Source organism: Salmo salar, chromosome ssa01, assembly GCF_905237065.1.
Source record: "Salmo salar chromosome ssa01, Ssal_v3.1, whole genome shotgun sequence".
Lineage (NCBI taxonomy): Eukaryota > Metazoa > Chordata > Actinopteri > Salmoniformes > Salmonidae > Salmo > Salmo salar.
This window is the reverse complement of record NC_059442.1, coordinates 51,401,386-51,418,604: the sequence shown is the minus strand read 5'-3', so window position 1 is coordinate 51,418,604 and position 17,219 is coordinate 51,401,386. Positions and strand designations below refer to the sequence as shown.

Below are 17,219 nucleotides of genomic sequence, written 5' to 3'. Positions count from 1 at the left end.
CGGTTTAGCTACTTTCTCTCTTCATGCCACACACTGCCCCTGCTCCTCTCTCGCCTCTCCTTAAAAACACTTAAAAAGAAGAGCGCAGCGCACCTGAAGTAAAATAAATACAAGTGGTTCTTGATAGTGATTGTGTGGGTTTCTCATCACAGGTGTACACCAGATGTCCTGCCTCTGGGTAAATTCAGTGGCTGTCTGCTCAACTCCTCATACACAGAGCGACTCGTATCAGATCATCCAACCGCTGGTGCCTTGTGTGTGTTTAATATATTGTATCATGCTCCATATCAAATCAAAAGAGTTGACTGTTATTTGAGATTTGATTTGAGGGTTAACAGCATATGTGGATGCCACTTTAGTAATTGAGATAAATTGAATAGAACACTAATATTCAACTCTGCCCTGCAGTACAGTTTCTTCATTGTCATGACTAAATTCATTTTGCCCTCCACTTAAGGTCAGTATTAGATTTGTTTCTGACAATACTGAAAGAATGCATACTTTGTAGATATCTATACTGAACAAAAATATAAACGCAACAATTTGAAAGATTTTACTGAGTTCATGTAAGGAAATCAGTCATTTGAAATGAGTTCATGAGGCCCTAATCTATGGATTTCACGTGATTGGGCAGGGGTGCAGTCAATGAGTTTTTCCCCCAAAAAAGGGCTTTTATTACAGACAGAAATACTCCTCAGCACACCCCTCAAACTATCCCGCTGTTGAAGAAGCTGGATGTGGATGTCCCGGGCTGGCGTGGTTACACGTGGTCTGTGGTTGTGAGGCCGGTTGGATGTACTGCCAAATTCTCTAAAATGACGGAGGCAGCTTATGGTAGACATTCCTGCAGTTAGCATGCAAATTACGCACTCCCTCAAAACTTGATACATCTGTTGCATTGTGTAGTTTTGTCACACAACACATTTTAAAGTGGCCTTTTATTGTCTCCAGCACAAGGAGCACCTGTGTAATAAGTGTTTAATCAGCTTCTTGAAATGCTCACTAACAGGGATGTAAACAAATTTGTGCCAGAACTTTGAGAAATAAGCTTTTTGTGCGTATGGATTAGGGAACCATGGGCTTGAGTAACATTGGGTGTTCCAAATCTGAGTGGAGTGGCTTTGAAGTTTGACAGTTTGTGTTGCACAACATACATCACAAGACTTAATTGTACAGACAGTTTATCAAAGTATGTTAAAGTAACTGTGGTTACTGTTTTTTTTCTTCTCTCCGGTAGTCTCAGTATGAGCCTCCACACCATGAACAGCCTGCATCTGGTGCCCAAGAAGGACTCCGTGGCTAACCAGCTGGTGAGTGGAGCCTTGCAGCTGGCCAGGAACACCACCCTCTTCCTGGATGAGATGCAGCTGGAGCAGAGTCAACTGGACACCTCAGGTAAGAGGAGGGGGCTCTGGGAACCACAGGGCACATTGAGCAACTAGGGCCAGAGTTTGACCCTGAGCCACTAGGCCCAGAGATGAGGCCCTGCCCAGAACCAACCTCTAGCCTAAGACACTTGTGTAGATCAGGGAGTATTTGATAGGTGTACACATTGGGGTAATTGCTCCACCTTGCTCTCTGATAGGCTGGGTAGAATTTTAGACATTGCTTATACCCATCTTATTCGCTCATATCTCCAAGTGGGGGGTAGGGAGAAGGGTTGTTTCTGGGCATGCTGAAAGATGTACTGTACTGCAGGGACTGGGAACTAGTTTAAGATACCCACAGAAGTGCCTCTAGCTTTTTGTGCAACAGCCGTGGTATATTCATTCATTTAGTATACCAATTGCAGTAGTGCAATGTCATTTAATCCATTGAATAGCCTTGTGTTGTGGTAATATGTTCATAGAAATGTGTCCTGTTGTAGGTGTGGGGAACATCCCGGCTCTGGGGAACCTGATCTCCTGGCAGAAGGTTGGCTGTGACTTCAACTACCACAAGATGGAATTCCCTTGCAATATTAAACGTGCTCATCACGTCAGAGGGCAGATCCCTGCTGCCGGTGAGGACAGACAAAGGCGTCAAATCAAATTTTATTGGCCACATACACATACTTATCAGATGGTATTGCGGGTGTAGTGAAATGCTTGTGTTCCTAGCTCCAACAGTGCAGTAGTATCTAACAATTCACAATACACACAAATCTAAAAGTAAAAGAATGGAATTAAGAAATGTATAAATATTAGATTGAGCAATGTCGGAGTGGCATTGACTAAAATATAGTATATACTTATGAGATGACTAAAGCCGTATTTAAACATTAAAGTGACTAGTGTTCCATTAAAGTGGCCAGTGATTCCAAGTCTATGTATATAGGGTAGCAGCCTGTAAGGTGCAGGGTTGAGTAACCGGGTGGAAGATGGCTAGTGATGGCTATTTAACAGTCTGATGGCCATGAGATTGAAAAAGAGCTTCTGTCTCTCAGTCCCAGCTTTGATGCACCTGTACTGACCTCGCCTTCTGGATGATAGCGGGGTGAACAGGCTGTGGAGAGGGTGGTTGTCCTTGATCTTTTTGGCCTTCCTGTGATATCGGTGCTGTAGGTGTCCTGGAGGGCAGGTAGTTTGCCCCCGGTGATGCATTGGGCAGACTGCACCACCCTCTGGAGAGCCCTGCAGGCACAGGCGACGATACAGCCCGACAGGATGCTCTCAATTGTGCATTTAACAGTTTGAGGATTTTAGGGGCCAAGCCAAATTTCTTCAGCCTCCTGACCTCTTCACCACACTGTCTGTGTAGACCATTTCAGATCGTCAGTGATGTGTATGCAGAGGAACTTGAAGCTTTCTGCGTTCCTGCCGATGTGGATAGGGGCGTGCTCCCTCTGCTGTTTCCTGAAGTCCACGATAAGCTCCTTTGTTTTGTTGACGTTGAGTGAGAGGTTATTTACCTGGCACCACTCTCCCAGGGCCCTCACCTCCTCCCTGTAGGCTGTCTCGTCATTGATGGTAATCAGGCCTACGACTGTTGTCGTCTGCAAACTTGATTTGTGAGTTGGGGGCATGGGTGAACAGGAAGGGGCTGAGCACGCACGTTTGTGGGGCCCCTGTGTTGAGGATCAGTGAAGTGGAGGTGTTTCCTACCTTCACTACCAGGGGACGGCCCGTCAGGAAGTCCAGGACCCAGTTGCACAGGAAGGGGTTCAGACCAAGGGCCCCGAGCTTAATGATGAGCTTGGAGGGTACTATGGTGTTGAATGCTGAGCTATAGTTAATGAACAGCATTCTTACATAGGTATTCCTCTTGTCCAGATGGGGTAGGACAGTGTGATGGCAGTTGCATCGTCTGTGGATCTATTAGGGGGGTAAGCAAATTGAAGTGGGTCTAGGGTGTCAGGTAAGCTAGAGGTGATATGATCCTTAACTTGCCTCTCAAAGCATTCATGATGACACAAGTGAGTGCTACGGGGCGATAGCAAAGGTAACTGAACTAAATTACTTAATTTATTGCATGTAGCGTTTATGTTTTTGTTCAGGGTATATTTGCAAGGAAGAGAGGCATGCATGAGAATGACTAGAGGCGGGGTGAGATAAGGGCCACTATACATTTGGGATCAAATCCATAACCAATATAATTTAAAAGAGCTGGGTGAAAATGTTCATGCTTCAACTCATTAAACAGATGAACAGTTGGACATGTAAAATAATTGTCATATCTTTAATTTACTGAAATTCTTCATAGACCCAGGTAAAATAACTTATACGGTAGAAATAAGAAATATATTTTAATATTCAATCAAATTTGAGTACAACATAAAAAAAATGACAAGTCAGTTGTTTAAGAGAGGTGAAGTACAACCACCACAGACATGGGATTATCGCTGGAAAATGTGTTTAAATGCAGTGCAATCGTGATTAGTCTAGTCACTCACAATGACTTAACTGTAACTTCATAATCCCAGTTCTATGATAATGAGTGAGATGTCTCAATTGGTATTCGCGCAGGCAGATTCTCTAATGCAGGGTTTCCCCAAGCTCGGTCCTGGGGCCCCAGCTGGGTGCACGTTTAGTTTGTTTCCCTAGCACTACACAGCTGATTCAAATGACCAACCCATCATCAAGCTTTGACTATTTGAATCAGCTGTGTAGTGCTAGGGAAAAAAACTAAACGTGCACCCTGAGAATGCCCCAGGATTAAGTTTGTAAAACCCTGCACTAACGGAAGAACCAATCACAGCCTCTGCTGGAGACAGACGGGTCGAGTGGCGAATGAGGAGAGCCGCTCTCTTCATAAGATGCCACTCGCTCCGCCTCTGGTCATTCTCATGCATGCCGCTCTTCCTTGTGAGCAGGGAAACGCAGTGAGATATCTCACTCATTATCATAGAACCCGGGTTACGCAAGTAACCCCAAGTTCTATTTCAAATATATCGCTTCACTTTCTCACAATGGGGATATAGAATACCCTCATAGTGCACTTGCTCTCCGAAGCCAGACTAATCCCAACAATATCACCCCTGAGGCATCAACACGGAGGACAGTATGCACCAATGAAGGAGCAGAAACATCCAGCTGTTAATCTCAAACGTATGAGGGGTGGCCCAACGTGCAGTATTGCAAATCTCTTGCAAATAAATGCCCTTAAACAGTGCCCAAGAGCTAGTGGAATGAGCCTTCAAGCCCTCAGGGGGCTGCAAACCCTTGCTATTATAATAGCCTCCACTATCCAATGGGATAGCTGTTGACAAGAGAGGGGCCCTCTTGCAGGGGGGGCACCTAGGAGATGGAGAGTTGGTCACTCTTACCATGCTCTCGTTCTATCCAAGTATACTGAACAAAAATATAAATGCAACATATAAAGTGTTGATTTCATGAATTGAAATAAAAGATCCCAGAAATATTCAATACGTACAAAAAGCTTATTTAAAATTGTGCACAAATTTGTTTACATCCCAGCTAGTGAGCATTTCTCCTTAGCCAAGATAATCCATCCACCTGACAAGTGTGGCATATCAAGAAGCTGATTAAACATCATGAGGTCTATGCCCTCCCAGGCCCACCAATGGCTGCGCCCCTGCCCAGTCATGTAAAATCCGTAGATTAGGGCCTAGTTAATTTATTTAAAATTGATTGATTTTCTTATGAACTTTAACTCAAAATGTTGCATGTTGCGTTTTATATTTTTGTTCAGAATAGATGTGCAAAGCTCGTACTGGACACAAACGGTGAAGACGCTCTTCTTCCATAGAAGTGAAGGGCGGCGGGTGGAAAGCCTAAACTCCAAGACTAGACAATTGTAATTGCCGCTGACCTTAGGCATGAAAGCAGGGTTGGGTTACAGTGTTACCTTGGATAACCCCGGGGCAAACTGTAGGCATGAATGTTGAACTGACAGTGCATGCAGCTCACTCACTCGTTTTGCCCTATGCTTGGGCAGAGATATTTCATCAACACGTTCCAGCAGCTGCTGGGAAAGGCTGCTGGGAAATTGCCTCAAGCACAATAGAAAAGTACCATGACTGAGTTAAAGGCTTGGAGACGGCGTAAACGACGCACTCTTCAAAACATAAGAGGGCGTTTCCCTACTGTGTGATTGTCGAAGTCTATATGACAGGCAGAGATAACGGCTAAATAAGCCTCAACAATGCCTTCCCTCTGTCTAAAATCCTGCAAGAAGCATAAAACCTTGGATACAGAGCATTGGTAAGGAATTCTGTTTCTGGTCACACCACTTCTCAAATACGCACCACTTGTTCCCATACAGTGAGGGTTATGGTTTACGGGTAAGGGTGGAAAATCTCTCCGTTCGCTTGGGTCAGTAAATCCCTTGCGTAATGGTAGCTGCCAGGGCTCGTCGTAAAGCAAGCTCTGCTACCCAGAGCTTTCCTGGCCATCGAGGGGCTATCAAGATGAGGGATAAGCCTTGTTCCCTCACTCTGTTCAGAGAGGGGAGGATCAAGCATAGAAGAGAAAGCATAGGAGGGTGCGTGTCTTTCTGCGAAGCAGTCTACGGTAAATCTCTCCCAGATCTGGGATTCCCCCTGGACAACAAGTCCACTCCCACATTCAGTACACCCGGGACATGAGTCACGCGTAATGAGAGATGTGCACTGCTCCACAGAATACTCTTGGCAGTCTGTGTAAGCGCAGAGAGCAAGTGCCATCCTGGTGGTTGATGTATGCCACCAGTAATATTGTCTGTTCTGACCAGGATGTGACAATTTCAGATGAAACAGCAGTTTGAGGTAATTTTTACGAGTGTGGCGGAGCTGTGGAGACCGCAGTCTGTTTGTTACTCTTCCCTCGTGAACTGCGCCCCATCCTTTGACTGATGCCTCTGTCGTTGTCACCTTCCTCGATGACACTACCCTTAAGGGAGTGCCGGAAACGAAGATCGAGGGGATCTTCCAGTGACGGAGAGCTGAGAGACAGTCCATGGAAACCATCTTTCGATTGAGGTGCCGACGTGGACAGTTTTTACCCAACGCTGGAAGTGTCATTCTCAGTAGTCCTAGTGGTACTACTGAGGTGGACACCATCAACCCAAGCACTCGGAGACATGTTTTGAGCGTGGCCGTGCAATAGTGTAGCCCGATAAAAGAGAATCCAGCTTGACGCCTAGGTATTCTATTCTCTGAGCGGGCACCAAACAGCTCTTTTTCTGGTTGATCCCTAGCTCGGTGAAGTGGTATACAAGAGAAGCTGTGTCTAGTACCGCTTGCTTCTGTGTAGGGGAGCAAAGCAGGTAATTGTCTATGTAAGAGGATACTTTTAACCCCTCTGGGGTGCTAGAGCCGCCTCTACACACTTGAACGTTCGGGGAGCCAACGCTAGCCCGCAGAGAACAGCGAGGTATTCGGAAGCTTTGCCTTGAAAGGCGAACCTGAGAAACCTCCTGTGTATCGGCAGAATGCTTATGTGAAAATAAGCGTCCTGTGACAGCCTAGCAGTTAGGGCCGCTGCCGGGGGTTCGAATCCGGTACAAAACAGCTCTCCAATCTTTGTCTTTCTCTTACGGTCTCTATCCCCAATAAACATATGGATGTGAAGTGAGACTGCCCTCCTCAAAAAAAACTATTAACGAGCGCCCTGCAGGTTGACTGAAATGAACCAGTCGCCTCAACAGAGCGAGACAGCACGTTGAGCGTAAGCATACAGAACATGTACTTTCTCAGAAATCTGTTGAGGATCCGTAGATCCAGAATGTGGCGGGCATTGACTGCACATGCTCCCCAGTTTCCTGCAGCGAGTTGCTCACAAGTCAGATGACTCTTGCTCACCAGTGGTGGTCCCCGTGAGCAGATGCATAGAAGTGCGCCGCTGCACGAGTGGTAGGGTTTTAGGAGTACAGATGTGCCTCTGCCCCATAGTGATCTGTTGGCTGCCTTTACCGCCGGGCACGTACCCCTAGGTCAGACGCACCTCCTTCCCTCCAGGTGGGCAGGACCTCGATGCGGTCGCAGCGACGGACCGCTTCCCCCACTGTCAGCCTCAGGGAAAGCCGAAATGTGGGTTCACAGCCTGCTGCGTAGCTGGGGGTTTTGCGTAGCAGCAGGCTCAATAGCTCTGCTGTTATTGGTTCTTCCATTAGAGAATCCGCCTGAGACAACACCCATTGTGAGATATCGAAACAATATATTTGAAATAGAACTGTACTTCGTCTATGGGCAGGATCCTTACTGGTACATATCTGGCAAGTGACATCAACTATTGATGACAAATGAAAGGTGGTTTCAAAAGCACTTGGGATTTTTTTTATTTTTTAACACCATCTGGCAAATGTAAGGACTATACCTGCTCCTAACATTAAAACTCCATATGAAAGGAGTGTTTACACTAAAAGAATCATGTTTTTACAAATCTGTACCCAATTCAGGTAAGAATGGTTCCTGCTCCGATTTAACTGCTCCAGTGCAGTGCATGCATCCCTAAATACAATATCAAATACAACCCTTAGCCCTGCTTAAAGCCTTATATTCCTATTGCATTGCAGCTGTCATATTAAAGCTTTGGCAGTGCCAGACAATATCAGCAGGCTACTAGGAAATCATTCGGCACCCACAATTCCGAGGACAGACAACAGTTTCTTGGTTTTCTGATCCATATCTGTATTCATGTGAAATCCATAGATTAGGGCCTAATGAATTTATTTCAATTAGACTGATTTCCTTATAACAACTGTAACTCATTAAAATCTTTGAAATTATTGCATGTTGCGTTTATACAGGACGTGGACACCTGCTCATTGAACATCTCATTCCAAAATCATGGGCATTAATATGGAGTTGCCGCCCCCTCCACTCTTCTGGGAAGGCTTTCCACTAGATGTTGGAACATTGCTGTGGGGACTTGCTTCCATTCAGCCACGAGCATTAGTGAGGTCGGAACTGATGTTGGGCGATTAAGCCTGGTTCACAGTCGGCGTTCCAAATCATCCCAAAGGTGTTTGATGGGGTTGAGGTCAGGGCTCTGTGCAGGCCAGTCAAGTTCTTCCACACCAATCTCAGACAAACCATTTCTGTATGGACCTTCCCCAAACTGTTGCCACAAAGTTGAAAGCATTGAACACCATTTAAAAACATAGGCCAGAGGATAGAATAAAGTTGACATTACCCTGAACATGATCTAATATACAGTACCAAGATCAAACAAATTATGCAATATCATGATGGAATAAACTCAACTCTAAAGGTAGATTTGCCATAAATACCTGATACAATCTCCCACTTTCATGTCCTTTTAAGGCTTACACTTTAGATTCAGGAGTGCATAAAGCATTGAAGTGTGTTTTTAATAAGCTTTGGACGGACCACATTGCATATATTCTATATGCTACTGTACAGTATTTGTCAAACGTGACGGACTTAGGGCTACATAGACCTAATGCAGACATTAGGTACAACCATTTGTATGAAAATCCTATCAATCCACCAATGCTTACAGAATCTCAAATGATTTTGGTAAGCTGTCAGTTAATAGTGAATATTCTCAAAGAAAAATGCTCAAACCCCTTCGGAAAAATGTTCAGCAGCAGTGCATCTAACTCTAGCATCAACATGATCAAAAGCCAAAGTGTACGGAGATATAGTTATAGGTCCAGAAATATATGTTGGTCAATGAAAAGGTTATAACTTAGGGAACAGATATACATACAGTACAATACTTACATATCAAACAGTATACTCTTACCGGAGTTCTTGTACATTGGTAAATGTCCTATATTGATGGGGAATAAACTCGACAACAGTAACCAGGTTTCCATCTAACTTTTTTATGCGAGTAAAGTACATGTGGGATAAAATAATTCACGACAGAATCCGCTAGACAAGGTGGGATCTTTTTGTGTCAGTAAAATGTAATTATACGCAAATATTGATATAATAACCATCATATCGAACTTGGAGTCACACAATGACATGTGTGGTCCACCCACTACGACTCGGAAAAGCATGGAGTGTATTATGCTACATATGGAATAAGTTATGAGGGTGGAGAAAGTGCACGGTGGTGAGCTTTTGATGCTCCTTTCCAATAAATAGAGAGTCTTATTCTGGTGACGTGATGATCGATGCTTGGTTGCCGTTTGACAAATAAAAATAATCTTCCTCTTTTGTCCATAATTGGAAATTCATCATGTAGGTAGACTACCCGCACTCTATCTGCAAGCTTTTGGCTAGAGAGCACGTGCAAAGACCAGTGTGGGCACATAAATTACAGTGGGGTCTGAAATTATTGACACCCTTGATAAAGATGAGCAATAATGACTGTATAATTCAAATACTGAGCTATATTGAATGCAATTATTATTTTATATTTTTATGGGGAAAATCATTTTATACTAATACAATTTCTCAGAGAACGAGATTTTGTTTAACAAGTCATAAAAAAAAATCTCCAAGTTAAGAGTCAAAATTGTCACCCATAAAGATATAGTCAAAAGTGTTGTATTTGGTCCCATATTCCTAGCACGCAATGACTACATCAAGCTTGTGACTCAAACTTGTTGAGGGGTATGATCTTAGAAGGTCAAACTTTCTCACTCACTCAAGATTCATTTCAGGATTATCTGTAATCATGGTATCAAGAAGTGGTGTTTAGAAACATTCTATTCTTATTTACAAAAGTGACTCCAAAATAACAATACATTATTTACCGTTAATAATATGGGACCAAATACTAAACTTGACTACTTTATTTATAAGAATCTTTAGTGGAGTCAATTTTGAACCCCACCTTCTTTAGATTTTTTTTTATATTACTTGTTAAACAAAATCTATTTTCTGAGCAATTGTATAAAATATAATTTCCCAATTTGTTTTGAGCATACAATATAGCTCAGTATTTTAATTATTTCATACAGTCATTGCTCATCTTTATTAAAGTTGTCAATCATTTCTGACCCCACTGTATAACAATTTGTTTTGTGACAAAACAGAGTTAAATGCGATAGAAACCTATTTACTTGTATTTTTTCCCCCCGGAACATAGGAATTTAACCGCAAAAGTAATTTATGTGCACCACGTTATCATGCACAGCTTTTTATCCACAACAAGTCAATTTGATGGAAACATCTCTGGTGGGAAAATGAGTATTGTTTTTATGCAGATTTTTGAATATTCGCATAAAAATCTGTCACCAATTGGATGGAAACCGAGCTACTGATCCCCCATTTATCTAGGGGTTGTATGTTTGTTTTCTTACTAGCCTAGGGTAGGTCTAATATCTAACATTGAGCTGCCCTTTGGTCAGACATTTCTACCAATGTTTTTGAAACAGAGCTATGAACTAGGCCTATATCACAAATGCCAATAGGTGCACTGCACCTATGGAATCACAAAAGTAATCAATTCAGAGCTCATCTCTCAACATGCACTGGATATTGCCTACCTTATCTAATTCAGTTATTAACAATAGCCTGACATGCAAATGTAGCCGGGAAATCAATTGAAAGGAATGCTTCCGTCTTTTCGTCGAGCGAAACACGTCAACGAAGGTACTACGCTGCGTACAGAGTACAGACCCACTTGTGCACTCAACACATTGAAATATGTAGTTTCCCTGTATTTGGGTGGGAAACTCAAGCGAGGTGTAGCTATGGCCTTTTTTCTGTTTTAGTCTTGTGAAACAATGTTGTCTGTTTGCTGCTTTTCATGAAATCATTTTCTTTAGGCTACGGACTAAAATAAATTAGTTCATATTGACAGAATATAACGCTTTGCGGTAGTGCTTCGGAAAGGAATTGTATTAGGATTAAGTACGCCGTGTATTGAGCTGGGGTATTATATACTACACAACACTGGCTGTAAACATGGTCAGGTCAACTACAAGGGGAATTGAAGAGCAGGGTTCTTAGTCAAGTCAGTGTGGGCCCCTTGTGCAAGCTTATGCTAGCTACTGTACTGGAAGTCACATACTACACTACTAACTGTACAAAAACCTGCTTAGAGGCTACAACTTTAGAAGTGCTAGATCTGTATGATCCTCGTCTGGCACTGTGTAAACATTGCCTTCAGCTCATTCTCTTGTGTCTCATTGAGACCGGCCATTTCTGGCTCTGGGCTTTTCTGCACCTTTGCCACGGCAAAGTTGATGCCTTGGGTAAGTCCGGCCTGGGTCAGGCTGGCCACCTGCACCATGGAGCTCTTGATCTTGGCAAAGGGGGAGACCACTCGGCTGCCGTTGCCGTTGGTGGGCAAGGAGCCCAGACTGCCCTCCATGTGAGAGCCCAGGCTCCTCTGGGAGCTGCCAGAAGCTGCCGAGCTGAGCTTCTGGGCAGTCAGGAGATTGGGTCTGGAGGTAACATCTAGCTGGGATGGCCTGGGAGGGAGCTGTAGCTCCTTCGCCTGCACCTTCTGATCTGAACCTGGGTGCTCATCTGGGGCCAGGGGACCTTTAGCATGTGAAGGGACATTTGGGTTCTGTGTGGGGACGCCACCAGTCATCTGCTCCCCAAATACCTCCACAGGTTTGATCTGCGCATCTTGGATGAATTGGTGGCAATAGGCATCAATGGGCGTTCCAAAGTCTATCAGGATGGCCTCCTCACCCTCTGAGGTAGCATCGGGAGACTGGTCTTCAGGACCGGCTAGAGCCGGAGCCCCCTGCTTACTGTCACAGCCAGTGACTCTGATGTTAAGCTCCACGCTGCCTAGCCGCGGAGCTGATGCCACGATGCCGCAGCTGGGCAGCACGTAGTCCACGTTCTCCAGGGAGCCGGAGCGCAGGTGTTCATCCGAGTTGTACGAATCTGAGTCGGATGACATCTCTGAGTGGTTGTCACAGAGGTCCTTCAGAGCTGGGCCGGTGTTTGCTCCCTCGGAGGTCTCCAAGCTGCTGTCAGACTTCCAGAGGGTGATCCCAATGGTGGGCTTCAGGAAGTTCACATCGGGCTTAGTGGAGAAGGTGTTGCCCAGCCTCCCCTTGAAGGAACCCATGTTGACATTGGACTTCTTCACCCTCTGGTTGAGAGAGGAGAACTTGTTGAGGAGGAAGCTCTTTCCCTGAGCCAGACCAGAGCTGCCAAGGACCTGGTCCGGGTGTCTGCCCATGATGTCCTCATGAGGTTTACTGTGCCTTCTGAAACAAATGGATTGACAATATAGTCTAGTATTTTATCCAGGGCTTCTATTCATAGTGCATATCCATGTCAATGAGATTTTGTTCTATAACTGTAAAATACAGTAACTATGAGAGAAGAATATTCTGAAGATCTAGAAAGAGTGATAATGAATTCCAACTCACCTCTCCAGTTTCTTTTCAATCACCTGCATGTCAAGTCCCATGGCTTGCTTTGTTATGCAAAGCATCTCAGCTATGCACTGTAACGTGTCTGAAATATAATTAATCATTCCCACAACGGGAGGTCAGGACAAGGAATTTTGTGGCTATGCGGGCAGTGTGCTTCCAGTCTACCAGACTTTATTTTATGAAATAAATAATCTTCCCATACCTTTACCGTCATCCTCAGGATTCCTTGTGACAGCCCTCAGTGTGTGAAAATACCCACTCGTCTCCTCATTCTTGTAGTGTAGACGCATACAGCAGAATTTGGGCTTCCCGAACAGAGTAGGTTCTGGGCCTAAAAAAGAACACACAGGACATGTTGTGAGCTTTATTGATGCATTACTTAGATGTTTGTGGTAAATCAAAAACAGTAGTGAATGAAAACCGTGCCCAAAGTGTGTGCTTACTAGCTTTACAGTGTAAACTGATTTAGACCCTGTCTACACTTTGGTATTTTTTGACTTTTCACAGCTATATTCCTCTTAAGGGGAAACACTCACCTATTTCGATCTTTTCCAAACCCTCCAAGTTGAGGCGCTGGTACTGATTGACTTTGTCAGCTTCCTCATCATAGCTGTAAAAACAAATGCAAAAAAAACTATGATACAATGAACAGCTAAAACATGTAATTGACTTTTCTGTAATAAATGTAGGCACTTACTATGCAATGTAATATGCACTGTTGGATAACAGCAGGAGAACATCCACATCTTTGCTGGTTGCATCAATAAGGCTGATGAGTAGAAAAAAATGTAACAATGAGCTTTCTACATGAACAATTTGTTGAGGAACAAACACTTTGAAGGTGTTGATTTTGAAGTGCGTCTTAATTTCCCCTGAGGCAATAAATAAAGCTTCACTTAATTGATGTACGCTAACAGTGTTGGGAGAACAAACACTATGAGAGCCAACTCATGAAAGGATTCCATCAATGAAACAAAAATAGCTAAATGCAATTCGTCAAGGAAGAATTTTGCTAGGACTGTCTGAGAGTGGGACCTAATTGGAGGAGCCTAATGGGAGGGATGTGTAACCTGAAAATGAGCTGTTATTGACAGAGAGGAGTGCAAACTCTCTTTGTTATATGTCTATTAACTTAAAAACCCCACCCAACCAAACAAGCTGAAATTACAGGTGGCCTTTTCAAATAGCTCTTACACTAAAAGTGCATTATCATTGTGTGGAAATATATACAAAACACAGGAAATCATGTTTTTGAATGCACTGTCCCTTTAAGTTTCGAGTTGTGATTTGTGGATGGTTCCAGCACCAACCTCATGTCACAGTCGATGAGGGCCCAGCCACCATGGAACTTCTCGTCGTCGGGCAGCAGTAGCTGCATGTAAGTCTGTAGCAGGAGGCTGACCTGCTCCTGGGTTACTCTCTGGCTCTCCTGCTCCTTCTCCTCATGCTCCTTCTCCTTACTGAAGATGGAGTACAGGTCCTCTGTCACAGGATGGCCCATCATCAGGTCTAGAGAGAGAGGTGGGAGGGAAGAACGATTGAGTCACGGTTTTAAGGCTAAACAAATGAGGGTGGAATCCATTTTTACAACACTTTACTTAGAGCCTGCAGGTATAATGCTATTTAATTTGTTATAAGCATATATACACACACACTACCGTTCAAAAGTTTGAGCTCACTGAGAAATGTCCTTGTTTTTGAAAGAATCTTTTTTTGTCCATTTAAAATAACATCAAATTGATCAGAAATACAGTGTAGACATTGTTAATGTTGTAAATTACTATTGTAGCTGGAAACGGCAGATTTTTTTTTTAATGGAATATCTACATAGGCGTACAGAGGCCCATTATCAGCAACCATCACTCCTGTGTTCCAATGGCACGTTGTGTTAGCTAATCCAAGTTTATCATTTTAAAAAGCTAATTGATCACTAGAAAACCCTTTTGCAATTATGTTAGCACAGCTGAAAACTGTTGTCCTGATTAAAGAAGCAATAAAACTGGCCTTCTTTAGACTGGTTGAGTATCTGGAGCATCAGCATCCAGGATGCTGATTCTTTAATCAGAACAACAGTTTTCAGCTGTGCTAACAATTTCAAAAGGGTTTTCTAATGATCAATTAACCTTTTAAAATGATACACTTGGATTAGCTAACACAATGTCCCATTGGAACACAGGAGTGATGGTTGCTGATAATGGGCCTCTGTACGCCTATGTAAATATTCCATTAAAAATCAGCCATTTCCAGATACAATAGACATTTACAACATTAACAATGTCTACACTGTATTTCTGATCAATTTGTATGTTATTTTAATGGACAAAAAATTTGGACAAGGAAATATCTAAGTGACCCCAAACCTTTGAACGGAAGTTCATATATTTTTTTCCCCTGACTCACAATGGCTATTGATAGGCATTATGATATAATTATGATTATAACTGCATCATACCTGCAGGCTTTAAGTAAAGTATTACAGGTCACTTCTTACCAATGACTGCTTGTCTGTATGCGTCCCTGAAGCGGTTCAGATAGTAGCGGTTGGCTGAGTTCACGCCATCTTTCATCACCCCGGCCAGTTTTCTCTCCCCCGTTCTGGTGAAGTCTCCCTGTATATGGGATTACAGACAGAGGATGTCAAAAACAAGCAAGATATTGCATAGTCAATGTCTGATCCGTTCCACAAAAGTAGTAGGCTGGAAAAGGGTTTTATACTCTTCTTAGCTTAGGGCTCTGTAGTGTAAACACTTTGCTATTATTGGCTTTATTGAGGAAAAGTTTTATTTACTGTAACCAGGTTTCCATCCAACAGTTTGATGTGAATAAAGTACATGCCGAATAAAATGTAACATCACGCCTGGTGGAAACAGCTAATTTGATCGTTAAAAACTTTACAAATGTCAACTAGATTCAGCCATGGGCCAATTTTTTTTCTTGAGTGGATGGTCGTGGGGCCGCAAAAAGCCTAAACAGATGTAATATTTGGCTAAAACAATCATTTCAAATCTTGATTACTTTTGGGGACATCTCCCTGCGTAGGGTGCCGTCTTTCGGATGGGACGTTAAAACAGTCCTGACTCTCTGTGGTCATTCAAAATCCCATGGCACTTATTGTAAGATTAGGGGTATTCATCCCAGTATCATGGCTATATTTCCAACCTGACCACATTCCATCATTGTCACCTAATCATCCCCCTCATTCCTAATTGGTATACATCACTCCTCACCTCTCCACCTGATAGCTGATGTGTGGTGAGCGTTCTGGCACAAAATTGGTTGCCGTGTATCACAGAGGTGGGTGCTACACATTTATGGTGGATGAGGTGAGTTTCCCCCACCTATGTCAAGCACTCCGAGTACCTCAGTTGCTAGAAAAGTGTTATATAAATCCAGTCAATTATTATTCAATTATTATTTCTATATTCGGTCACATCTGTCTTATGCGAGGGAATAATTGGGAACAGATTTCCTAAATTACAATCACTTGGAGCTGATTTCCTGGTATTTTTACAGTCATATGTACAACAATAAATTCCAAATACAAGTAATATATAACAAAATGTTGCTCAGAAAACTTGGGGGCCAATTAAAACCTTCCCGGGGGCCAAACTCGGCATGTGGGCCGCCAGTTGGGGAACGCTGCAATATACGCTAGGAAAAGGCGGGATATTTTTGTGTCTGTTAAATGAATTATGCCATGATATCGAAGTAATGATGGCAATTATATTGTGTGGTCCTCCCAGTATGACTCGGGAAAGCATAACATTTATAGGATACAGATGAAATAAGTTATGATGAATTTCACAGGCTGGTGAAAATGCAAGGTGATGAGCTTGATGCTCCTTTCCAATAAATATCGAGGGTCTTATTCTGGTGACGTGATGATCGATGCTTGGTTGCCGTTTGACAAATAAAAATAATCTTCCTCTTTTGTCCATAATAATCTCATCATGTAGGCTATACACGCACTGTATATGTGAGCTGCTCGCTAGAGCGCACTTGCCAATACCAGAGTGGGCACAATCGCTATACAATGCAATTTTTTGTAACAAAACATCAGCAGAGTTGAAAATCTGATGGAAAAACATTTTACTTATGTTTTATTCTGTACATGGGAATTTAACCTCAAAAGTTATTTTTATGTGCACTACGTCATCACGCACAACATTTTATTCGCAACAAGACAATTTGATGGAAACATCGCTGGTGGGGAAATGCACATGTCATTTTTATGCAGATTTTTGACTATTCGCATGAAAATCCGTAACCAATTGACTGTGATAAATGGTTGTCTTACCTAGCTCCTAGATGACTGCACTAATTAAGTCGCTCAGGATAAGAGTCTGCTAGATTACAAAAAATGTCAAATGTAATGCAATGGTTGAGGCATTTTTTTATTTATTTAACTAGGCAAGTCAGTTAAGAACAAATTCTTATTTACAATGACGCCTACACCAGCCAAACCTGGATCAATTGTGCGTCGCCCTATGGGACTTTCAATCACGGCCGGTTGTCATACAGCCTGCACTAAT

General features: G+C 43.0%; 2 protein-coding genes across 4 annotated transcripts in view; one reads left to right on the top strand and one right to left on the bottom strand.

The window, feature by feature from the left end:
- The first annotated feature begins 1,066 nt into the window (after positions 1–1,066).
- Positions 1,067–2,127, top strand: LOC106604174 (mini-chromosome maintenance complex-binding protein-like). Its single transcript, XM_014198594.2, has 2 exons — positions 1,067–1,395; positions 1,868–2,127. The coding sequence occupies exons 1-2, from the start codon at positions 1,245–1,247 to the stop codon at positions 2,077–2,079; spliced, it is 363 nt and encodes a 120-aa protein (XP_014054069.2). The 5' UTR covers positions 1,067–1,244; the 3' UTR covers positions 2,080–2,127.
- Positions 2,128–8,711: 6,584 nt separating this feature from the next.
- LOC106604534 (phosphatidylinositide phosphatase SAC2) overlaps positions 8,712–17,219 on the bottom strand; it is a 32,094-nt gene continuing 23,586 nt past the window's right edge. For all 3 annotated transcript variants that reach the window (XM_014199238.2, XM_014199249.2, XM_014199259.2), the window contains 7 exons: positions 15,179–15,296; positions 13,998–14,196; positions 13,385–13,456; positions 13,224–13,297; positions 12,890–13,018; positions 12,682–12,769; positions 8,712–12,516 (listed from right to left, as the gene is read on the bottom strand). In XM_014199238.2, coding sequence (XP_014054713.1) covers positions 11,406–12,516; positions 12,682–12,769; positions 12,890–13,018; positions 13,224–13,297; positions 13,385–13,456; positions 13,998–14,196; positions 15,179–15,296 — 1,791 coding nt within the window. In that variant the 3' untranslated portion in view covers positions 8,712–11,405. The remainder of the gene's footprint in view (positions 12,517–12,681; positions 12,770–12,889; positions 13,019–13,223; positions 13,298–13,384; positions 13,457–13,997; positions 14,197–15,178; positions 15,297–17,219) is intronic.

Bases quoted from the DNA above. Each gene is read 5' to 3' on its own strand.
- LOC106604174 (XM_014198594.2), top strand. From the start codon at position 1,245: ATGAGCCTCCACACCATGAACAGCCTGCATCTGGTGCCCAAGAAGGAC. The intron at 1,396-1,867 runs GTAAGAGGAGGG...GTCCTGTTGTAG, and splicing joins GAGTCAACTGGACACCTCAG to GTGTGGGGAACATCCCGGCT.